At 48.5% G+C, this 24,311-nt stretch overlaps 1 protein-coding gene across 2 annotated transcripts; it reads left to right on the top strand.

Annotated features, from left to right (window-relative positions):
- Positions 1 to 1,893: 1,893 nt before the first annotated feature.
- PPIH (peptidylprolyl isomerase H) lies at positions 1,894 to 23,775 on the top strand. Of its 2 annotated transcripts, XM_060259329.1 has the most exons (10): positions 1,894 to 2,042; positions 2,127 to 2,191; positions 9,166 to 9,189; positions 11,056 to 11,100; positions 13,271 to 13,313; positions 16,746 to 16,838; positions 18,472 to 18,559; positions 21,149 to 21,189; positions 22,849 to 22,932; positions 23,644 to 23,775. In XM_060259329.1, exons 1-9 carry the CDS (start codon positions 1,977 to 1,979, stop codon positions 22,915 to 22,917), a joined length of 534 nt encoding a protein of 177 aa, XP_060115312.1. In that variant the 5' UTR covers positions 1,894 to 1,976; the 3' UTR covers positions 22,918 to 22,932; positions 23,644 to 23,775. The 2 variants fall into 2 exon arrangements, with proteins under 2 accessions (XP_060115312.1, XP_060115313.1); XM_060259330.1 differs by lacking the exons at positions 1,894 to 2,042; positions 2,127 to 2,191; positions 9,166 to 9,189 and adding an exon at positions 2,456 to 2,593 and having other exon boundaries at positions 11,034 to 11,100.
- The last annotated feature ends 536 nt before the right edge of the window (positions 23,776 to 24,311 follow it).

Here is a 24,311-nt window from a genome sequence, read left to right as displayed (position 1 = left end):
TCCAAGCTTTCTTTCCCTTTTCATCCAGCATCCGTTCATGCCTGCAAATAAAGGTTAAGGATCCCACTGTAGCCTCTAAACCTCACAAATTCATCTTGACTTCAGTGGGGCAAAGTCCTACCCGAAAAAGCTCCTCTTCCATCCTCTTAAATGTTGAATGGATTCATATAATCATTTTATTCTGGTTTCAAAGTGAGATTTAAAAGGTATTTGAAGAATGTTTTCAGTGTACCTGGCATTTGAGCAGCAGGAGGGGAAAAGGAAGGCTCCCACCCTAAAATATTTATAATCTAAAGGCAAAACTGCAGGGGCTGTTGTAATTCCATGGTTGTTTGGTATGTCTTTAAAAACATAAGCATTCTGCAAACTCCCAGAAGCCACTTTGTCCCCTTGTATTGTTTGTTTATCATAGCTGTTAAAACAACAGAAGAGATAAGTGCTTTGCAAACACCACTTAAAGTGTGACCCAGTGAAAGACAAACAGGTTTCCACAAAGGCTTTTAAGAAGCCACAAGACTTTTGCTTGTTCTGTAACAAAAGACTTCCTTCCTGGAATTGCTGTATGATTAGAGGTTCCTTCTCTTGACAAAGAAAAGCACATGAAGCTGCCCTATACTGAACCAGACCATTGGTCCATAAGAGTCAGTACTGTCTAATTGGACTGGCAGTGGCTTTCCAGGGTCTTAGGTGGAGGTTTTTCATATCATCCATGACCTGATCCTTTTAACGGGAGATGCTGAAGATTGAACCCCAGGACCTCTGCATGCCAAGCACATGCACTACCACTGAGCTGTGGTCCTTTCCCATGGACAGGTTGGGAAAGACCAGAATTCAAATTCAGTGGCACCTTTAAGACCAACAGTTTTAGTCAAGGCATAAGCTTTCGTGTGCGGGCACAATGCTTCAGATAGATTGAAACAGAAGTTATCAGTCTGGATTATAATATCAGTGTTGGGGGTGGGTAGCCATCTCAACCTATCAGCATGGTTGAGATTTTGCTATGTGTGGTATGTTTGTTGATCACATCAGTTTGGGCTCTACAAGTGGAAGCATTTGATGTAGCGATCCAGTGTGGCATTGCAACCATCAGGAGGAGCTCATGTGGAATCGTTTTTTGTGGAGTTGTTTTAATGCCAACTGATGTTTAGTGGTGGGTTAAAGGGAGGGTAGTTGGGAGAGAGTAATGCTAAAGAGGATGAGAGAAGGTGGGTTTCCTTACATTTTCATGCCGAAAGAATGGGACCTAACTAAAAATAATAGGGAAGAGAGGTGGAGGGAACAACATCCTATTCCCTTTACTATGACTGTTTTCGGTTTGCAGCCGGAAGTGTAGGGCTTTATGTATCCCTTTGGGGTATGTGGAAACTTTTGGGTATAAGGGCCACACAGGCAGATGCTGAAGTGAAACTCAACACTTGTGGTTCTGAATTGACAGATTTTTTCCCTTTAAATTATCACTGCTATCAGAAGGGTATCCTAACCAGGACAGCCCAGGCAAGCGTGATTGCATCAGATCTTGGAAACTAAGCAGGTTGGACTGTGGTTAGTACTTGGATGGGAGACTTCCTTGAAATACCAGCAGCCAAGACATGGGAGCAAGTTTTTTTCAGTCACATTTTAAATATCTTCCAGGCCCCAGTCACCAGAGGCATACACACACACACACACACATATATATATATAGACAGAGAGAGAGAGAGAAACAAACATTATTAGAAGGGCATCCTAGGCAAAAAACAGGAAGTAAACTCCATAGTACTGTTCATTATTATCAACAATAACAACTATTATTATTTATTAGGGCCAACAAAGCGACACATAATCGAGGCAAAGAGAAGGGGACAGTGAGGATAACGCGGTCCTGCTTGCTGCCCCGCAAATGGCGGCGGCCAGCTGAATCGGAAGTGACGCCAAAAGGCCGTTTTGATCCCCATGGGTGGCTGAGCCGATCGTCTTCCAGGTCAGAGTTGGTCACCATGGCGGTGCTCGCATCCAATCCTAACAACCCCGTGGTGTTTTTCGACATCACCATCGGAGGCCAGGTAGGCGCCTTGAGGCGGCGGGGCAGGGCGGGGGGAGCGGCGCGTGCGAGGGAGACGCCGGTCTGATCTTCCGCTCTCGCCCAGGAGGTCGGCCGCATGAAGGTGGAGCTCTTCGCCGACGTGGTGCCCAAAACGGCAGAGAATTTCAGGTAGGCCGCCATGCCGAGTTGGGGGGGGGGGTAGCCATAGAGGCTAGAGCGACGCCATGTGGCTAGAGCGACGCCATCCTGCATTCTTCGGCGCTTCCGGAATGAAACTTCCCTCGGAGTGTAGCCGCCTGAACGCTTCATCATAGAGGAAAGATGGCATAGAGAGTCCGCTCTGTGGGAAAATCATGGCCGCGTTTCCGTTTAAGACCGGAAGTGTATGCCGGGAGTCGCTCGTTTTACGCATAGCTTTTGAGGCCTAGCACCATAGAGGCCTGAGGGGTAGAGTGGTTCTCTCTGCTCTTAAGGGGTGGAGGCACGCGAGTAACCGCCGACTGGCTAAGGCAGGTCGTTCCGGGGTCCCTTGACTCGGAGCGATACATTACACTCATTACATGTTAAAAGGTGAATTAGTTGGATGGGAAAAACTTCTGAGAAAGAAAGGGCCTCATTTTGGCCCAGGCTTATAAACAGTAGAGTGATTAGCAGACATTCTCACCTTTTGACATGTTACTGTTTTTTTTGTTTCTCGCGCTCATGCTACCCAGATCAAAGGTTTGCTCGACATGTTATTTTTGCTATTCTGTCCCTGGATTTTAAATTTGTACCACTTTGCATGCTACACCACTGCCTACCAGCTGTATGTAGCTCTTCTCACTGTATCTGAGTCCTCCTCTGATGAAGAGGGCTTAGGGTGCACAAAAGCTTACATTCTGAATAAAACTTTGATGGTCTTAAAGGTGCACCTTGACTCCTGCTTTGTCTCAGTACACTTCTCGGTTAGCTTGGAATTGATATCCATCCTAGAAACAAATGGTGCTGCTTCGTTTTAATTAATGAACCATTATCACTTTTATCAGATCTGCTTTTTTTTTCTTAAAGTCTGCGAAATGCGAACAGCTCACTAAATGACCCTCACTCTTTGGGCTTTAATCTAGAACACAGTCAGTGGCTGTTTCTTTTTATGCTATTAAAACTATAAAGCCAAAGTACCTGTGAATGGGTGTGTGTATACACTCAGTTAAAATATGTAGCAGTGTTTTTGAAGTAAAAAGGACAATGTTTTTAAAGTAAAATCACTGGTTTGTACAAAGCTTTATAGAGTGGGCCAAGTTAAGCTGCTAGAACCCTATTTTGGTTGCTGCTAAATACTGTGCTTTGGGAAGGTTTTGTTTTTTAAATTTTAGTTTGGTCATGAGATGTATTCATTTTTCAGGGGAACGTATTGATTTGGTCTTAAAAACTAGTTCAGCAAATGGTGGCTGGAACAACCATTTCTACAAAACTGGAGAAATGAACAGCAGATGAAATATATTGCAAAATAATAATTAAAAAAACATGGAGCACTCTGACACTTCTAACAATAACAACAATTTTTATTTGTATCCCGCCCTCCCCGCCGGAGCAGGCTCAGGGCGGCTAACAACATGATTCATACATTGATTATACAAAATTGAATAAAACTACGTTTAACAGTTTAATTAAAATTCTGATTAAATTTTTAAAATTAATAAAATGTATTAGTGCTATGTTTACTTTTATGATGGCGGTTTTCTTGACAATTTCCTTTTTCGTCAGCGAAAGCCAATCGGAAGAGGATGGTCTTGCAGGCCCTGCGGAACTGTTCAAGGTCCTGCAGGGCCCGCATTTCCTCTGGAAGTTGGTTCCATAGGCTTGGAGCCATAGAGGAGATCTAGGAGATCTCTGCTGTCATAGGTGATGGGAGAAAATCAGCACTCCCTCCAGTTCCTGCAGGGCTTAACAGCAAGGAGCACTCATCCCACTCTACCCCTTGCTCAAATTTTGTTATGTAAACTTTTTGTGCAGGGAGGTGCTTGGTTTCAGTGTACACTTATATGAACATATGAAGCTGCCTTGTACTGAATCAGACCCTGGGTCCATCAAAGTCAGTATTGTCTACTCAGACTGGCAGCAGCTCTCCAGGGTCTCAAGCTGAGGTTTTTCACACCTATTTGCCTGGACCCTTTTTAGTTGGAGATGCTGGGGATTGAATCTGGGACCTTCTGCTTACCAAGCAGATGTTCTACCACTGAACCACCATCCCTCCCCTTCAAAGTGTTCTGGTAACAGCTAATCACTTGACCAGCATACGACCAAAAGTTGGTGACCTCCAGGGGAGGCCTTGGCACCTCACAGTTAGAACTGATTTCCAGCATACAGAGATCAGTTCCCTTGGAGGAAATGCCAGCTTTTGAGAGCAGACTCTATGGTATGCTCTACAGCCTAGTTGAAATCCCTCTCCACATTTCCCCCCTCCATAGTCTTCAACCCCAAATCACCAGGAATTTCCCTGGCCAAAGTTGGCAGCTCTAATGACACTGCAATCCTATGCACAGTCACTCCAGTTTGAATTCAGTGGATTTGTTCTGGAGTGACTCTACAGCAGAGGGTCTGTGTCTCGGTGGCAGAGCATCTGCTTGGCATGCAGAAAGTCCCAAATCCAATCCCCAACATCTGCAATTAAAAGGAATACGTCATAAGTGATGTGAGACCTCTGCCCAGAACCTTAGACTGAGTCGCTTCCAATCTGAGTGGACAACACTGACTTTGGGAGTTATTCAGTATAGGGCAGCTTCACATTTTCATGTGATTGCGCTGTGGTGGTTTTTCTATAATGTACGAGAAGCTCAAGATTTGTTGATAGTCCTTAGTCTCTGTTTCTACGCTTTTTCCATGTGTTGCTTCTGGCACCTTGAGGGACATTTTCACTCTTGTGGTTAATGCCAGGCAAATGTGGATTGGGCCACACAGAGATGCTGGAGGAGTCCAGCTCCATAGTTCTGCATCGAGGCCCCACCTTTCAAATTTTGCCTTTCCATTGGTTAACAGTAAAGACGTTTGCTCTTTCGGAGGACAGCTATGGTGAACCTAGGCAGTATAATAAAAAGTAGAGACATCACCCTGCCAACAAAAGTCCGTATAGTCAAAGTGATGGTATTCCCAGTAGTAACGTATGACTGTGAGAGCTGGACCATAAGGAAGGCCGAGCACAGAAGAATAGATGCTTTTGAGATGTGGTGCTGGAGAAGGTTCTTGAGTGTTCCTCAGACTGCAAGATCCAATCCGTCAGTCCTAAGGGAAATCAACCCTGACTGTTCCCTGGAAGGTCAGATGCTGAAGCTGAAGCTCAAATACTTTGGCTACCAACTGAGAAGGGAGCACTCCCTGGAGAAGATCCTGATGCTGGGAAAGACAGAAGGCAAAAGAAGAAGGGGACGGCAAAAGATGAGATGGCTGGACAGCATTACTGATGTAACAAACACAAATTTGAGCAGACTTTGGAGGATAGTGGAAGACAGGAGGGCCTGGCGTGACTTTGTCCATGGGGTTGCAAAGAGTTGAACTCGACTGTGCGACTGAACAACAACATTGGTTAACAGAACCTGTGAACTAGCTGTTCTTGTCTCCGCAGGCTCTTATCATCTCTGGGTACAGAGTGGCGTGACTCTACCGCTTACTGTTTCTTGGGTGAAAGCTGTCTATACTTTGTGTTGGCAAACCAGCGCAAAACCAGAAGGGCTAAGGATGGAATGGGTTTGGGACTCATTGCTAGCCATCTAATGAAGAGAGAAATCTTGCTATTAAACTCATCCCTACCCCTTGAATTGTTAGGGTGCCTTTTTAGGCTTACCCAAGTCATGGCAGGACGAATCATGATTAATCGGTGGTTGGTTTCAGTTTTGAAGGAAAGCAGCACTGGGACTTTTGAGACAGCAGCCTTACACGAGTCTGTACAAAATTTACTTGCTTCATTTATACCCCACCTTTCCCCGCCAAAGAGAACCCAAAGCAGTTTGCTTTGTGCTCCTCTCTGTATCATCCCATAACAACCCTGTGAGGTAGGTTAGGCTTGAGGGCATGTGATTGGCCAAGGTCACCCAGCAAGCTTCCACGGCAGATGGGGAATTCACACCTGCGTCTCCCAGATCCTGGTTTGACAATCTAACCACTAACCATGCTGGATCTTGGTGTCAAATTGCCATGCTGTCGTGAAGCAGCTTCCAAGTGTATTTGTAGCTTTTGTGTATCTGTATACTTCTGCATAACCAGCCCCATGGCGCAGAGTGATAAAGCTGCAGTATTGCAGTCTGAACTCTCTGCTCACGATCTGAGTTAGATCCTGGTGGAAGCTGGGTTCAGGTAGCCAGCTCAACTCAGCCTTCCATCCTTCCAGGGTTGGTAAAATGAGTGCCCAGCTTGCTGGGGGAAAAGTGTAGCTGACTGGGGAAGGCAATGGCAAACCAAAGCCTGCCTTGAAAACATCGTGATGCGACGTCACCCCAGAGTCGGAAACGACAGGGGGACTGCCTTTACCTTTTTTATATTTCTGCATGTAAGTCAAAATTTTAGGCATCCATATTGTAAAATGGTAGAATTGTATGGGTTGGTATGATCTCGAATTAGGCCTGGGTCTCTGAGATATAAGGAAGTGTCAGAGTGCTGAGGTGATAATATAGACCATGCTACTTTGGACTGCAGTTGAAGGGTACCATTCTACAAAGGTCTGCTAAATTAATAATTTTCTTTTAAGTGGAAAACTAGCACAGCAAGCAAAGGGCTAGGCTAGAACTTTTCTCCCTGGTGGGCTGTTTATTTTCATAGTTTTTATTTGGGGAGAATGACTGTTCCACCTACAACCTAAGGTGGTACAGTCCGTTATATCACGTCAGGGCTCTACCGCCTTATTTTGTGACATGTTTAGACCAGGCTTAGTCTGGCCTCCATTTTCAAAAGGTGTGGGCTTAGGTAAAAAGCAGTTCTGGAGGAATCAAGGTGTACAGTGGTTGTGCTGCTTTGTAGCCACCTAATTCATCATATAACCACACAGAAAACCGAAATCACTGCACATGGAAATAAGGAATCATAATGATATGTGTTAGCAACCAGTTTGTGCTTGTTTTAACATATGAAGTAAAACATCCTGACTAAATCCCCGTTATTTTGCTGATTCCTGAAAGGCCCCCTTCATTACGGATGATTGGACTGCCTCTGATTTGCTTGGTTAAATTGTGACAATCTTGGTTGTTGTTGTTTTTCCCCCAGCCTGACATTTTGGCAGTGGTTTCCTTTCTCTCTCCTCCTAAAAAACCACACACACATCTTGTGGCAAATCATGCAACCGCTGGTTAGACTGGTTTGCTCTCCACCCTGGCACGACACACGGTGCCCGTTGGCAGGACCAGTAGCAGAGTAACAATAAATCCAGGAATTTTATCTCCCAGCGCGTAAGAACATTGGTTGGCGAATGGCAGCCCCGAGGCTGAACCTGGCCTCCTGAAGGCCGACACCCAATTTCCCAGCTTTCCTTCTTGAATTGCTCAGACAGTGCTCTGGTTCATGCCACTCCTCTGTCTCCAGGGCCACGTCTTGCTTGAGAAGACAAAAGGAAGTGGCAGCTAATGTGGGGGGGGCACCATTCTTTTCCTTGTGCTCCCCAGGGCTTTTTTGTAGCAGGAGCTCCTTTGCATATTAGGCCACACACCCCTGATGTAGCCAATCCTCCTGGAGCTTACAGGGCCTACTTTAAGCTCCAGAGGGATTAGCTACATCAGGGGTGTGTGGTCTAATATGCAAAGGAGTTCCTGCTACAAAAAAGCCCTGGCTCCCCTTAGTCTAGAAAAAGGCTTCAGGGCTAAGCCAGAGGCTCATCTGAGAAGGGGCGGGAGGAATTTCTCCTCCCATTGTTAGTTGCAGATGCTCAGGCAGGGTGTACCCAAGGAAGAAATAGCTGTAGCTGGCACACCACTGGACCCCTCCACCTGTCAGCAGGATAGCCGGCAGGCCTAGAGAAAAAAGTGCCCTGTCCCTTTAAAAGAGAGTAAATGGGATATGATCAGGGCTTTTATAGCAGGAACTCCTTTGCATATCAGGCTACCCCCCCATGTAGCCAAACCTTCAAGAGCTTGCAGGGCTCTTCGTACAGGGCCTACTGTAAGCTCCAGAAGGATTGGCTGCATCAGAGGTGCGTGGCCTAATATGCAAGGAAGTTCCTGCTATTAAAAAAACACGGGGATGATTTACTTCTATGCTATGAGAAGCTTCAACTGCCCACTACTTATTTATTAAAACATTTATACCGCACTCTTCCTTGTGGTTCAAGGCGGCTTACAATTATAGTTTTCAAAATTTCAATTAAAACCGGAGTTAAAAAACACCTCAAAACCCCCTCAAATCCCTCCTGCTATTAAGGGGACAGGATCTGACTCGGATAGCCCAGGCCAGCCTGATCTCATCAGATCTGAGAAGCTGTGAGCAGCATCGACTCGGGCCTAGTATTTGGATGGGAGACCTCCAAGGAAGTCCAGGGTTGTGATGCGGAGGCAGGCAATGGCAAACCACCTCTGAACATCTCTTGCCATGAAAACCCCTCCAGGGGTCGCCATAAGTCAGTAGCAAAAACAACAACGGCAAACAACAACCGCAAAAGGGTAGAGAGGACATTTTTCTCCAGGCTCGTTGGCAACTGTACTTTTCCAGGTGGCCTGCTTGCAGAGCTTTTTGCCGGCTTGCGGGCTGGGTTTTCTTCGGTGTTCCTTTCCTTTGGGGATTATTTGTTGCAGAAATGATCCTTAAAGTTGTAACTTGGGCTGTTTCTACACTCAGGGTTGATTCTGATTTTATGAGCATCGAATCTGCCTGCAGAAAACTCCTGTTCTAAAGTGAGGAGCAACTCCAGAGTGAAACCACTTTTGGTGCCAATTCAAGAAAATGAGTGTAGACAACTTAAGATAATGCAAAGCAAGACAGAAGTGACGGCAGTATGCAATGTAGATGAACGTTTTAAATGTGCACCGAGAGAGGATCTTCTGTTAAGTGTAGAAACAGCCTTGCTTGCCCTTCTGAGATTTAGATTGCTTTTGTCCAAGTAGCTCAAGTGCCCTCAATCAGCCACTGAATGGATTTGACTCACAGCTGTCTCTCTCTCCGCCCCCCCCCCCTTTCTCTCTCCCTCCCAGGCAGTTTTGTACCGGCGAATTCAGGTACGTTGATCTCATGCAAATCAAGCAAGCTGGAAAACTGGTGACACAGGCTGAGTTCCAAAAGACGCACACGGGAAGAGAACTTCATTCTCGCAGCGGCAGTCCCCTCTGTTGAGGTGCCGAGGCACTTCTCGAACCAAATAGTGGCTTCTCACTTTGGCAGAGGGGAAACTCACACACGGGAAGGGGTGTTGTTGCCCTGCCCTTGGGCATGAAGCAGAAAGGGCTCAGACAAAGCCTAACTCACGGAGCTTATTCCGGAGCGGCTGGGACAAGCCAGTTCAGTTGGCAGTGGTAGGTCTTGAGGGTCAGAAACCTTTGATGTCTTTAACGTTTCCATGGAGTGCACAAAGGTTATGAAAGCTGCAGTGAGTCTTGTACCCCTTAAGGACTAAGTACATCTACTGTGTCAGAAGCCTTTGTGGACCAGAGCCATGAAGCGTCGTCCTTTTGTTGGCACACTTGGGGCACTTGTGTTGTTGTGCCATCAGTGGTTGGGTGTGGGTCACCCCTGCTCTGTCTAGACCTTTAGTTCTTTGGGCCAGATCATGTTTTCATTCCTGATCCACGCTGAAAATGTAAGATCCCTTCTCTTGGACCGCAGTCCCATCTGGTTTCCTTTTTTGAGAAAACACAACTTTCTTCTTTTTGTGCCTGGGTAGAGAGAGATCCATCAGCTGAAAATAGTTTTGTGCATCCGATGAAACGGCCTCTAGTCCACAGAAGTTTCTGCCACAGCCAGTCTTTTAAGATGTCACAAGATGTTCCAGTTGCAACAGACTAGCATGGCAACTCTTCGGAGGCTGCCACAAATAATTGCATTGGTCTTTCTCCAGTTTGGTGTAGCGGTTAAGTGTGCGGACTCTTAATCTGGAAGAACCGGGTTTGATTCCCCACTCCTTCACTTACAGCTGCTGGAATGGCCTTGTGTTAGCCATAGCTATCGCAGGAGTTGTCCTTGAAAGGGCAGCTGCTGTGAGAGCCCTCTCAGCCCCACCCACCTCACAGGGTGTCTGTAGTGGGGGGAGAAGATATAGGAGATTGTAAGCCGCTCTGAGTCTCTGATTCAGAGAGAAGGGCGGGGTATAAATCTGCAGTCTTCTCCCTCTATGTCTTTGTGTCCCTGCCTCTGGAGTTCATTTCTTCCACATGTGCTCTCTGGGGATTATCAAAACTTGGGCTGGGAAGCCTCCTGTATATATCTTAAAAGACCAGTTGTGAGTGAGCTGCAGAAGTTAAGACTGGGAGTAGAAACTTCCAAGGAAACAAGAAAGCCATGAAGCATTAGGGGCTTTGCCCATTTTCCTCTGCTCTGAAAAGGTGGGGCAGGTTTGGGAACTACGTAACGATGCACGGAGTGGCTAAGAAGGCCACCTTTCAGCCCAGCCAAGGCCAACGCAAGCAAGGTAGGGCTGGAAGGGGGAGGACTCCGCATCTCTCTCGGCGCTTTCTGGCACATCCATTTTCAAGGCCTGGCTCCCTTGTGGAGGTTCAGGAGCCACAAGAACGCTGCTTGACCCAGGAGCACATGACTCACTTTGCTCTGTTGGTATAAAGAGAGCTCGCTGGAGTTTGGAGGCGGGTGGCTCCCTGCAGACCGAACCTCCATGTATTGGTTCATGCCAGGGCCTGATGGGGGGGGGGGGGGGCAGAGGGGGCACTTGCCCCAGGTGCCGCCAGAGAGGGGGCGCCAAATTGGGTATGGAGTCCATTCTCTTCTATGGGCCCATAAGATAGAATGGGCCTATAAGAGGGGTGTTAATTTTTAATTTTGCCCCCTCCCCTCAAAAAGCATGTGGTTCTGGTCCTGGTTCGTGGACTCTCGAGTTTGCCCCAGTTCCCAGCGTCTCTTTCTCTGTGTTCTAGGAAAGATGGCGTTCCCATTGGTTACAAGGGCAGCACGTTCCACAGGTACTGTTTGTTTGGATTTCAACTTAAAGCCACTTGCTGATCCTGTAACTTCCCTTTAAGCCAGCTGCACAAGAGAGGTGCTCAGCAGAGGGGAGCAGTGTTCTCAGTGTGTGAATGTGCATGAGGGTTGCCAGGTCTGATTTGAGAAATACCTGGGGACTTTGGGGGTGGAGGCAGGAGACTTTAGGGGTGGAGCCAGGACAAGGGTGTGACAAGAGCTCCAAAGATTTAAAGGGACCACACGCCTTTTAAATGCCTTCCTTCCACTGGAAATAATGAAGGATAGGGGCACCTTCTTTGGGGGCTCATAGAATTGGACCCCCTGCTCCAATCTTTTTGAAACTTGGGGGTTGTTTTGATGAGAGGCACTTGAGTTGAAAATTGGTGCTTCTGTCTCAAAAAACAGCACCCACAGAGCCCTAGAAACCCACGGATCAATTGTCCATTATACTATATGGGAATCGGTCTCCACATAGGGTATAATGGAGTGCCCAGCAGACATTTCCCTCCTCCCGTCCTCACTTTCTGATAACCCTGAAGTGGGGGGAGGGCCTCCAAACTGGGGGATCCCCTGCCCCCAACTGGGGATTAGCAATTCTAATGTACGTTCACCAGAGAAGGTCCCCTCTTTCTCTGGACAGCCAGCTTGGTGTAGTGGTTAAGTAGGCGGACTCTTATCTGGGAGAACCGGGTTTGATTCCCCACTCCTCCACATGCACCTGCTGGAATGGCTTTGGGTCAGCCATTGCTCTTGCAAGAGTTGTCCTTGACAAGACAGCTTCTGAGAGAGCTCTCTCAGCCCCACTCACTTCACAGGGTGTCTGTTGTGGGGGAAGAGGATAAAGCAGATTTTAAGCTGCTCTGAGACTCTGATTCAGAGAGAAGGGCAGGGTATAAATCTACAATCTTCTCCTTCTCTTGGTTTAAACAGAACAAAGAGTGTTACTGTGAATTTCAGCTGCAGAAGCAATTTCCAGAATGGGATTTAAGGGCAACCCCTTTTTTTGAGTTGGCAGAGGTATCTTCCACTCCTGATAGCTGGGACACAGTGGTTTTTCCAGTTCAGAACCAAAGGCACTCTTTCTACTCCAAAAGGGAGAGAAACAGAAAGAGAGATTTCAATTCTCCCTCTCAAGCAAAGGCCAGGCATCCTTGCAGCTGTGGGGAATATTGCCTCCTTTTCCTTGACCCACTGAGGGATGGGACTGTTTTTTTTTGGGGGGGGGCACTGGGATTCCCTTCCACTTTCCCTCGTGACTTCAGGGGATCCCGGTGCATCCTCCCTCTCTTGGGGTGATGTTACTCCTCATCCATTGGATGGGGAGGAGGAATCAGTACGGCACGATGCGGTTCTCTGGTAAGCCTAGACGGACGCTGCCAATCTGGTGGGCCTAATTTTTCCAGCCTCTCTTGCAGCACTCGGCTCTCTGGACAAGCGGCAAAGCAGGCAGATTCACGAGCAAATGGCATGGTTGCCCTCTGCCCGTTCAGTGGCAAGAGTTTCTCCTCTTCTCAGCGAGGCTTCTGTCAGATTTCGCACAAGCTGCCCCGAGGCTGCAACTCGCTCCGCCTCTTTTCATTCAGCAAACAAGATCCTCTAACAACCAGTTTCTGTTTGCCGCACGAAAAAGGCGAAGCGCGTTGCAGCCCCGGGGCAGATGGTGCAAAGTCCAACGGAAGCCCCCTGGAGAAGAGGAGCGTGAGAGCGGCATAAGGCTGGTGGGAAATGGGTCTTCGTGTCTAGTTCCGAAGGGTGCTAGTCATTATGCCACAGGGCCTGCAGGGGGCAGCATCTTGGGGCCAGTGAAGGAAGCTTTGCTATAGGACTGGCAGCAAGGCCCCTGGAGGACTGGCAAGCCATTGGTGGGCTTCTCGCCCTTCCAGAGAAGAGAACAGATCTGTACCTGTGTTACCCCAGCAGCCTTCAGCTGGTAGGTCGGGACCAAACTGAGTCATGGACCAGATCTCAGGTTCTCCATATAAGCCACAGCTCCCTTTCATGTTAATAAACACTAAGGGGAAAGAGAAGATGGATGTAGAGAGACTGGGGTATGGGGGAGAGAAATGCAAAAGTGGGTGCATTGTTAAAAGGATTCAAGCTGGATCCCAGATCTATGGAGCAACATTGTTCAAGGTTCTCAATCCCCTCTTCCCCTTTTTTCTTTTCAAGGGTTATCAAAGATTTCATGATCCAAGGAGGCGACTTTGTAAATGTAGGTGGTCACTTTCACTCTTCTTTGCTGCTTTTGAAGGCAACAGACATCTGGCGCTTGCTCATGGAACTTGTGTAGCTTCTCTCTTCTCCTCCGGCTCCTGCCTCTTACTGCCAAGGTGGGCACAGCCTGGTCCTCTGCCTGAGGCGAGCTGCAGAAGGTTCTGTTCTCTCCCCTTCATAAAACTGAGTAGCCGTAACAGAGTTTGCTAAGCTCTTTGGTCTCAGTGCCCAAGTGTGCAAACTTCAGAGTTACACAGAAGCCTTAGTCGAGGTAGAAGATGGTCATTCATTTTTTTAAGCCAATTCTTTAAGGCCAGAACAGTTTAAAAAAAAATAATGCAGTTTTCTCATTACACCAGATACTTAGATGGTTTTTATCTCACACCTGCCATTCTAACAAGCCGAAATACCTTTCGTCATCATCTGTAGATCCTCAGGTCTTCTGTAACCTATTACAATTTTTACCTGGATTTACTGATGTCTGACTGAATCTCCTTTTTTTAAGAGTATGAATGTGTTAACAGTTAATTTTATATATATATATAAAATTGTAAAATTGGAATCATCAACAGTAACAAATAATTAGAATTTGTGTCCTGACGCAGACTGCAGTGTAACTCAGGTTGCTCTTTTTTTTTCTTGTTGGTATTTTCATGTGTGCACCTGGATGTCATGGTGACCTCTGGTGACTGACCCCTTCTTGGGGGCCTGGAGACTATTCAGGAAGGTGGAGGAAAAAAGCCTGCCCCTGCCTCCCAACTCCCGGTATTCCAAAGAGGTCTCCCTTCCAAGCAATGCTCCCTCTAAGCTGTGGAGTCTCGTGAGCAAAAATTCTACTTCAGAGGCTGCTGGCATGAAAGTTGTGAGCTGCTGCATCAATCAGTTTGCTCCGGGGCCATCTTTCCTGAGCGAAGACGAAAATCTGCAAGCCGGAGCCTAAAAAACTGTGAGCTAGCTCCCACCAACTCAGCTCAGAGGAAACACCGCTTCCAAGTACTTGCCAGGGTCAACCCTGCTTAGCTTCCGAGACCTGACAAGGTCAGGCTTGCCGGGGCCATCCAGGGCAGGGCGCTCAGGTTGTGCCTGAGTTGTCTGAGAAGGCGGAGCCTGCAGTATATTCCACAGAGCAGGAAGGAGGAGCCAGGGGTCCTGCTCACCTGAGACATCCCTACCCAGGCCTGAAGGTGGAGGTTTCCAAACCGCGCATTTCAGTTAGAAGCTCAGCAACAGCCAGGGCTTAGCATCACGAGGCAGGTGCCGCGCATGCCTTCTCCCAAGGTGCCCTTTCCTTGTTTGCTCAACGTGGGACCTTTTCTCTTAAGCCCATTCCAAAAACTGAACAGTCGCCCCCAAAGCAGCCTTGCCAAAACTCTTGCAGCGCACAGCTGGAAGGAGCTGAGGTTCTCGGGTCATGAGGGGGCTACCTCACCAACCCTCCACAGGATGTGCCTGGGAACCTCCCCCCCCAGGCATCCCAGAATGCTTTGCAATGGGCGGGGCTGGCAAAGACTGCCATAGGGAACCTGGAACGCAGGAAGCTTGAAAAGTACCATCAAAGGAAGTTAATATGGGGAATCCCACCCAGTTTTCCATGTAGGCATCTCCCAAGACTAAAAGGAGCTTGGAGAGTCTGGCGTGGGAGGCCAGGGCAAATGCAGATGTCCTCTGAATCTTGCCTGCAATACAAATAATTAAAAAAAAAAAAAAACGCTTCTGCAACAATCAGCAGGTGATGCAAAATAAGACCAGGGCTTTATCAGCCTCGTGACACAGGTGCCCTGTGCGCTTTCTCACAAGGTTCCCTTTCCTTGTTTGTTCGGTGTGACCTTTTCTCTTTCTGCAAGCGAAGTTGGCTCTCAGAACTGAACAACAGCTCCTTAAGCCCCTTTGGCTTCTTGATCAGTTTTGTGCACTTAACAGGTTCACCCTCTCCTTCCTTCCAGTCCAATGACATATTTTATCGGTTCAGCCTGAAATGACAAAACCTCCCTCACTTGGCTGATCTCGCTGGGTTTATTTTCTTATTCTGGGCAGAGCTGGCTGCTTTAGATCCTTTAATCCCCTCGTCAGAAACTAGCAAGGTGATAGACATGCATTCTGCAAAGACATAATAATATGCAGGGCCTTTTTTTTGTAGCAGGAACTCTTGCATATTAGGCCACACCACTTGATGTAGCCAATCCTCCTGGAGCTTACAGTAGGCCCTGTACTAAGAGCCCTGTAAGCTCTTGGAGGACTGGCTACATCAGGGGTGTGTGGCCTAATATGCAAAGGAGCTCCTCCTACAAAAAAGTCCTGATAATATGGCATAAGGGGCACATTCAGTTGCTTCAGGATCACAGCTTCATTTAAAAAAAAAAAAAGGAAGGTCTAAGTCTATACGGCTAACAAGTTACCTTTGAAAGTATGTGAATAGCACCTGGCAAAACAATCTCCGAGAAGACAGGGTGTCTGAAGACTTTCGCAGTCCTCCTTGTCCCTAAGGGTACGGGCTGGTGGCTCAGTGGTAGAGCATCTGCTCAGCGTGCAGAAAGTCCCAGGTTCGATCCCTGGAATCTCCAGCTAAAAAAAGACCAGGCAGTAGGTGATGGGAAAGACCTCAGCCTGAGACCCTGAAGAACCACTGCCAGGCTGAGTAGGCAGTACTGACTGTGATGGACCAAGAGGGTCTGATTTCAGTATAAGGCGGCTTCATGTGCCCAAGTGTCCCTCTCCCGTGGGTACCTAAAGCAGAATAAATTAATCTTCATAAATGTGTACAGGTCTGTGTGGATTGTCTGGACAGAGCATTTAAACGTCATTTGAAAGTTTATTACAGTTGGAATCTCTCCAACTTATGCATAATTTTATAGACCTGACGTGTACCCTCTTAGTCGTCTCTTTTCTAAACGGAAAGATACCAGACTCTTCAGCCTTTCCTCATAGAGAAAGTGCTCCAGTCTTGGTTGCCCTCCTCTGCACTTTTCCCAGCTTTGCGATCTCATTTTTGAGATACGGTGGCCAGAACCAGAAGTATTCCAAGTGAGGCCACACCATAGATCTATACGGGCATTGTGACATTGGCTGTTTCATTTTCAATCCCTTTCCTCATCCTGACATAAAAGTTTGCCTTTTTCACGTCACGGGCACACGGGGTTGACACTTTCATGGAGCCATCCACTACAACCCCAAGATCTTTTTCTCTCAGTCTCTGCAAGCTCAAACCCTGTTAACCTACACGAGAAGTTGGGAATCTTTTGTTTTAATATGCATCACTTGATGCTTACCAACACTGGGCTTCATCTGCCACATTTTGCCAACTCGCCCAGTTTGTGGAGATCTTTGCGGAGCTCTTCAAATGAAAATGTTCTTGCCCCAGCAGTTGTACCGCTTTTTTGGCAGCCTGTGCTTGGGAAGGTGTTATTGAATACCTGCCCTCTTCTTCAAACAGGGAGATGGGACCGGAGTGGCCAGTATATACCGGGGTCCCTTTGCTGATGAGAACTTCAAGCTAAAACACTCAGCTCCTGGCTTGTTGTCTATGGTAAGTCTCAAGGTGAACAGAACTGGGTCTGAATGCCCCAACCCTGGCTTAACGTGGGATGGCTTCTTCTCGGGGACAGGGTAACGGCAAGTTTGGTGAACTGTACCACGTGACTTAAAAAGAGAAGGAACGTCAATGGTAGGTTGGTGTCCTCAACTGCATTTTTGTACTGGAAAACCTCACACGTGGAGCTACAGTGTGGGACCAAGGAGCACTAGGGTTGAATCCCCATTCATGCTTGAAAGTCAGTGGGTGAACTGTATGTACGCTTCCCCATGGACTATCTGCTGAACTTTTTGGAGGAAACATGGGATTCAGGTGCTACCAATGCACTTTCCTGTGGCCGGAGAATCTTCCAGTAATAAGTTGGTGAAGGATCCGGAGCGGTCTTAGCGCAAACACAGCTTTGCTTCATGAAAGATCAGTGGGAGGGCTTAGAAATCATAGCCCTGTGTGAAGCCGGTTGCAGGAAACTAGACAGGGGCTCTGAGAGAGCGAGGAGACGATAGAGCACTCCAGTGGAGAAGACAAAGTCGTAATCCTTCAGCTCGGCGAGATAATTTGCTGGCCAGACTTCATCCTCGACTAGGCTCAGAAGCAATTACTCGGAACTTAAGCTTCTGAACGAGAAGGCGCTTGATTAAATTTGGTCTCGGGGTGCAGATGGTACTGCCTTCCGGCTGGTCTTGGCCTTGTTTGGGCCGACTTAAGAGAGGTTCCAGTAATCCCTTCTGACCCATGGGAGCAAGTGCGCCTGTGCGGAATCACAGAAGGCGAATCCTTGAGTTGCCCTGCCTGAAGCCGCTCTGTTCAGAATCCCTTTCTGTACCTTTTCTGCGCTCCAGTCGCTCAGGCTTCGTGGCAGAGTTCAGATGTCTCGAGGGGAGGGATGGTGGCTCAGTGGTAGAGCATCTGCTTGGTAAGCAGAAGGTCCCAGGTTCAATCCCCAGCATCCCTAACTAAAAAGGGTCCAAGCAAATAGGCGTGAAAAATCTCAGCTTGAGACCCTGGAGAGCCGCTGCCAGTCTGAGTAGACAATACTGACTTATGGACCGAGGGTCTGATTCAGTAGAAGGCAGCTTCATATGTTCATATGAGAACCAGTGTGGTACAGTGGTTAAGAGTGTCAGACTAGAATCCAGGAGACTCAGGTTCGAATCCCTGCCCTGCGGTGGAATTTGGCTGGGTGACCCTGGGCCAGTCACACTCTCTCAGCCTGACCTACCCCACAGGGTGGTTGTGAGCATTAAAGGGAGGAGAGGAGAACGATGTCAGCCACTTTGGGTCCCTGTTGGGGAGAAAGATAGTAGAAATAACCGAAACATGCTTTGTTGGCAATTGCCAGAGAGCCACTTTTGCAAGCTCAGTTTGTGCATTTCTGCCCCCTGCCTGCCTGGAGCCAGCCCAGGGCTGCATACATGACTCTCTCCATCGTAGCTTTTCCCTGGGAGGTTGCTTAGGCAGGGGGAAAGCGAGGAGACTATAGCAGCAAAGCCACTTTCCGCAGTTTCCTTTTGCTCTGTTCCCACTCCCCGCCCATCCCACAACTGTGATAGCTTGGGTGTGGGAGCACGCCCTCTCAGATCAAGAGATGGCTTCTCCCCCCCTGATTTTTGTGTGCCTTTCCTGCTAGGCAAACAGCGGCCCAAGCACCAACGGCTGCCAGTTCTTCATCACGTGCTCCAAGTGTGACTGGCTGGACGGGAAGCACGTCGTCTTCGGTGAGTGGGCATCTCTTGGGCTCCGGCTGTGGATGGAGAGAGTGGCTTTTGGCATGCCAGGGGAGAGTTAGCACTTTTATGCCCTTAGAACACCCCCCCACCTCGACGTATCACAACCCACTTTTGAAAAACCCCGTGGCTGCACAAGCTGCTTGCCCTGGGGTGGGGGGAGGGTATAAAGCTCAGAGCCTGGATGAGCATCTAGAACTGGTTATGTGTTCTAGAGAGCAGAGTTGTCTCCAGATGTGTTTCGATTGCTTGTGTTTCTTGTCACATTCCATAGTTTGCCCCAGTGTGATAATTTATTAAAACAGCATGGAAGGAAAAAGTAATTTATGCTGCAGAATCTAGCAAAGGGTCTTGTTCCTTTCCTTCAATACGCTTGGAATGAAGTTGAAACTTCCCAACCTTTCCCCATGCTTTCACTTCTCACTCACTGGTATGTCTGTCAGCAAGTTTGCACATACAGGTCTAGCAGCTACTTTGATACTCATTCCCTTGCTTTAGAACGTATAGTGCAGGGGTGGCCAAACTTGCTTAATGTAAGAGCCACACAGAATCCACATCATAGGTCGGAGAGCCACAAAGCATGACCGTCAGATGTTTGAGAGCCACAAGGCAGGAAGGGAGGCAGGCAAATAGATGGGGGAGGGAGAGGTGGAAAGAAAGCAACTTTAACTTTAAATGCATTCTCCAAGCTGCTGGCTGGCTTTGCGAAGTGATTTAAACTGGCCTTCTCCAAACTGGCTGACAGGGTGGTGGGGCTTCAAGAGCCACACAATCAGGCCGGTAGCCAGAAAATTCCAAATGGGGGGAGCCCATGGGAAAAAATTTTGGACAGAGGGCCCCCCCCCAGTGGCCCCCGCTCTGGCCCAATCTCCGCACCACTCTGGTGGCCCCACCCCCCTCCGCACCGCACCTCCCCCCCTCCCTTCCAACTCACCAACGCGAGGAAACAGTGAAAAGCGGGCTTCAGGGGCTATTTCAAGGCAGCCCGCCCCCACCGATCACGTGACTGGCTGGAAAAGCCGCTCCGAGGCCGGGTTGGTGTAGTGGTTAAGTGTGCGGACTCTTATCTGGGAGAACCGGGTTTGATTCCCCACTCCTCCACTTGCACCTGCTAGCATGGCCTTGGGTCAGCCATAGCCCTGGCAGAGGTTGTCCTTGAAAGGGCAGCTGCTGTGAGAGCCCTCTCCAGCCCCACCCACCTCACAGGGTGTCTGTTGTGGGGGAGGGAGATAAAGGAGATTGTGAGCCGCTCTGAGACTCTTCGGAGTGGAGGGCGGGATATAAATCCAATATCTTCTTCTCAGCAAGTTCAGTGCTGGTCGCTCCAGAAAGCCGGCGTACGAACCACCAGCCTCGGAGCTGCTTTTCTTGCCAGTCACGTGACCGGCGGGGGGGGGCACCTTGAAATAGCTTCTGAAGCCCGCTCTTCACTGTTTCCCCGCGTTGGTGAGATGGGAGGGAGGGGGGAGGCGCCCACGGAGTGGGGTGGGGGCTGCCAAACCAGAGCTGAGAGAGCGGGGGCTGGGGAACAGAGGGGCCATAAAGGCCCCAGGGGGGGTTGGGTGGGAGGGCCATGCCCCCCCGCTCCCTGGTGGCTATGGGCCTGCACACAATATGTGTGAAAAAGCCACATGTGGCTCCCAAGCCACAGTTTGGCCACCTTTGGTATAGTCCGTAGTACCTGCTGTAAGTCAGATAGTCTCTTTCTTTCTCTCAGTGGAGCTTCAGCATAGGCTTCTTCTTTTTTAATTAGTTGTAAATCCCTCCAAGGCCCAGGGACATAATTGATCAAACGTGCTTAGATCAAAATACGTTCTTATCAACATAATACCCGGGAAAAAGTGTTCCAAGATTATATGCGGGTGGCATTTATGTCAAATGAAATGAACCAGACGTTAATCCTTTAAATGCCGGAAGTGTTAAAATGGAGAGGTTCTTCCCCCGCCCCCCACCCCCACTCGAAGGCTTGTCCTCTAGCAAGTAGGTATTGGGTGAAGATAAAAATTATACTGGAAATGCGTTCCCCTGTCAAGCAAACATGGCTGGCTTTTGCACCAACAGATGTCCACAGATGTTTTTCAAAGGCAGCTTTACGTGGCTGCACGTCGATCTCTTATAAGCAGTTTTTAAAATGCGGTTATCTTTGAAATTGGATAGGGTCCAAAAGATTGACAGATAGGGATTCTCTCGACTTTACTTGCGTCTGTTTAAGCAGAGGACGGCAGTTGCCACCATGATTGTGAATCACTGATAATGCCCTGTGAAGGAACAGCCTTATGTGCCCCTCAGCCCCCTGGTGCAAGCAGACGCTGTCCAGATACACTGGGGGCCTAGAATCATCTGCAGCGGCCTCTTTGAGAGGGATTCCAGAATCCTTTGGAGTCCAGGGTGAATTCTGGGAAATAGAACATTCACAGGTTTCTACAGATGCTCTTCTAGCATTGGACTCCCCCAGCTCTTGGTGAGATTGACCATTTTATGTACCCTGTCTCCCCACCTTCTCATGTGTGGCCATCGGATGTTTAATTTTGTTGCAAGCTTCTTGAAACTGACATCATTCTTGTTTTTTTAACCCGGCAGGTAAAATAATCGACGGGCTGCTCGTCATGAGAAAAATCGAAGTGAGTATTTGAGTTTGGGGCTGCACAAGTGTGTCGAGGCCACAAAAGGTGCACGACAGGCGTGTATGATGCGGAAAGGTGTAGCTTTCTGAAACATGTTTCTAACCCTCATTGAGGTAGACGGAAAGCATGGAAACGTGCACACGTTGGCTGGTGAAGGATCCCAGAGGAAGCCGAGTCCCCCATCTTCTGCTGCTTTGGGGGTTATTCTGGGTGTCTAATCCTGATCTCTAATCATTCCTTAGCAACAATAAATAAATTCAAAATTTCCAGAAGCTTGACCCTAGAAACAGAGTGAATCACACAAATCAGTGGTATAGGCAAAAGCCTGTGCCAGAACTCTCTGAAGGGGGCCAGTCAAGCCCTTCCAAAGCTCTCTACAGTTTCTATATCCTTAAGTGCCAGTCTTCTCCCAGTCGTAGTCTGGAAGTGTATTTTGTTACACAAACAGGGCCTCCTCATGGACAGCCCATGCTCTCATAAAATTGGCACCACTAGTCAAAAGACAGCCAGTGTGATTTTCTTTCTTTTAGAAAACATTTTAATGTGTGTCTGTCTGCACCTGAAAGTCATAGCGACCTCTGGTGACTGACCCCTACTGGGGGCCTGGAGGATATTCCAGAGAAGTGGCTGAATAAAACCTGCCTCCACCTCCCGACTACTGGTATTCCCAGGACGTCTCCCATTGAAGTACTTGCCAGAGTCGCTCCGATGAGATCGGGCTATCCAGGTCAGGGCAAAAGGCAGCCAGTGTGGTTTAGTGCTCAGCGGGTCAGACTAGGACCTTGGAGAACCGGGTTGGAATCCCCACTGTGCCGTGGATGTGACTTTGGACCAGTCATTCTCTCTCAGCCTAATCTACCTCGCAGGGTCGTTGAGCGGTTAACAGTGGAGGAGGGATGATGTGCCCTGGTTTGGATCCCCATTGCAGGAGGAAAGCAGGCTTATAAACATATTGAAGAGACGTGAGGGCATCTCGGTTATGGAGCGCCTGCGATTCGGCAAGGGGGCAATGGCAGGCCAGTTTCCAGTTGAAAAACAGCGGCCTGTCATTAACTGAGAGGCCACAGAGGCATCGTGAGAGAGGGAATGACTGGCATGCAGGAAGCTCCAGATTCAGTTCTCAGCTTCTCTCATTCAAAGGATCCCGGGAGCAGAGACTGGCAAAGGCTGAAGACCCCAGAGCAGGGGTGACCAAACTTGATTAACGTAAGAGCCACATAGAATAAACGTCAGGTGTTTGAGAGCCGCAAGACATGAACGTCAGAGCAACAAGATAGGGAGAGAGGGAAGGAAGATGGAAAGAAAGCAAATAGATGGGGGAGAGGTGAAAAGAAAGCAATTTCAATTTTAAATGCATTCTTCAAGCTGCCAGCTGGCTTGACTTGGAGAAACGATCTACCTTCTCCAAGCCAGCCAACGGGCGGTGGGGGCTTTGAGAACCACACAATATGTGTGAAAGAGCCACAGTTGGGACACCCCTGCCCCAGAAGAGCCACTGTTTGCCAAAGTGGCCAGTGCTGGGCTATGTGGACAACAGACTGACTTGGTAGAAGGCATCTTTAATCGCATAACTTGCATACATAATCTTTTATCATAGAACTTGCAGATTAAGAGCTCTGCTAGGACCAGACTAACCTGACCTTTCCCCCTCCACAGAATGTGCCTACTGGTCCGAACAACAAACCCAAGCTGCCCGTGGTGATCGCTCAGTGTGGTGAGATGTAGGCAGTGGACTATCAGGTATGCACCACACCCCTCCATTCTCCTGTGTGGCTGAAGCAGTTGTAGCCTAGGGGGGAAGGTTCTTCTGCTTGTGGGAGGGAAGGGTGCAAAATGGGTGGAGCTGGGGTTGGGTGGGAGGGCTTACATGAATAGGGTGTGCAGGGCATTGTATATGAAGAGCAGAGCCAGAGATTTCAGCTTCCTTAGAGGCTGCGTGTTTTAAAAAGCAAGTTTCTAGCCCCTGTGGTGGGACTTCATGTCAGCAGCACCCTACATAGCCGAGTCTGAAAGCCAATCAAGTTTTTCCAGCAGACAGCAGGTGGGAATTCAGCCTTCGCAGTAGCTCTTTGCCCCTTGCAGGAGGGAGAAGTATGTATAAAAATATCATACAGCTATGCATGAATTGTGAAGATGGCTGAATTCAACCAGGTTGTCGCACGGGGTTACCGTAACACTAAATTCCCTTCATAAAGAAAATTAAATGCAGAATAGATACAACCTTTCCATTTTGATAACTCACAAGGAGCCATTGGCTACATACCAGAAGGAGTAGCCGGTGAATTGAATGAGTACCCAGTTACGAACGAACTCATTTTCCTGGCTGCGGATCTCTGGAGACCTAGGCAGGATCCAGAAGCTCTGTGGGACATTATACGTGGGGCACCATTGAATATGTTCCAGGTAGCTTCTGCAGTTTTATGACTGATTCTCTCCTTTTCCTGCTTCCAGAAGAGTTTCCCCTTTCGACTCGGACCACCAGAACCTCTCAGTCGCTCCTTCCCTGCTTCCCTTCATGCTTCCCGCATTCCACACATCTGTTGTTGTTTTTTGCCATTGTAAATAAAAAGGGTTTTTATTTAAGCACCTGTCATTCCAGCAGCACGCGCTTGCCATCGGCTCCAGAAGTTTTTCGGGGCCACCATTTGGTCTCATCAGCAGAGTCCAGCCACAGCGATCACTTCCACGCCAGGCGCGTGGTCTGCAGGGCTGCGAGAGGCACGAGAACGGGTGGGGAAAAGGTGTGACCCGATTAGCTGAACGGACATCAGAAGCAGGTTTTATTTTGCTACGGAGGTGTGTGGTTTGGAGGATGGACGCTGCCTCCCTGAAAGGAGAGAGACGGAAAGACAGGCACTGTGATGCTGGGAAGGTCGAGAACAAAACAGTAGCACAGGCTGAGGACATGCAAAACACGTGCAGGTATAGAGTGAGCAAAAAGATGGCCTGCCTGTAATTCATCCCCTGATGACTGCGCTGTAGACTCGTCAGAGGTGATTTTTCCTTGCCGCAAGCGCACACTCTTGAGCTTTTTCTCAGGCCTGCACTCCAGAGTACGGCTGTGCTGCAACGACCAAGTCAAACCAGCCTGCCTGAAAGACACTGCCGCTTGCCACCCT

This window comes from Heteronotia binoei, chromosome 18 (assembly GCF_032191835.1).
Source record: "Heteronotia binoei isolate CCM8104 ecotype False Entrance Well chromosome 18, APGP_CSIRO_Hbin_v1, whole genome shotgun sequence".
Classification (NCBI taxonomy): Eukaryota; Metazoa; Chordata; class Lepidosauria; order Squamata; family Gekkonidae; genus Heteronotia; species Heteronotia binoei.
The sequence above is the reverse complement of the archived record's forward strand: the minus strand, read 5'-3'. Positions and strand labels throughout refer to the sequence as shown.

Excerpts from the sequence above, each read along its gene's own strand:
- PPIH (XM_060259329.1), top strand. The coding sequence starts at position 1,977 with ATGGCGGTGCTCGCATCCAATCCTAACAACCCCGTGGTGTTTTTCGAC. Across the intron at positions 9,190-11,055 it reads TTTTGTACCGGCGAATTCAG|GAAAGATGGCGTTCCCATTG; the intron begins GTACGTTGATCT and ends TCTGTGTTCTAG. Across the intron at positions 13,314-16,745 it reads AAGGAGGCGACTTTGTAAAT|GGAGATGGGACCGGAGTGGC; the intron begins GTAGGTGGTCAC and ends TTCTTCAAACAG.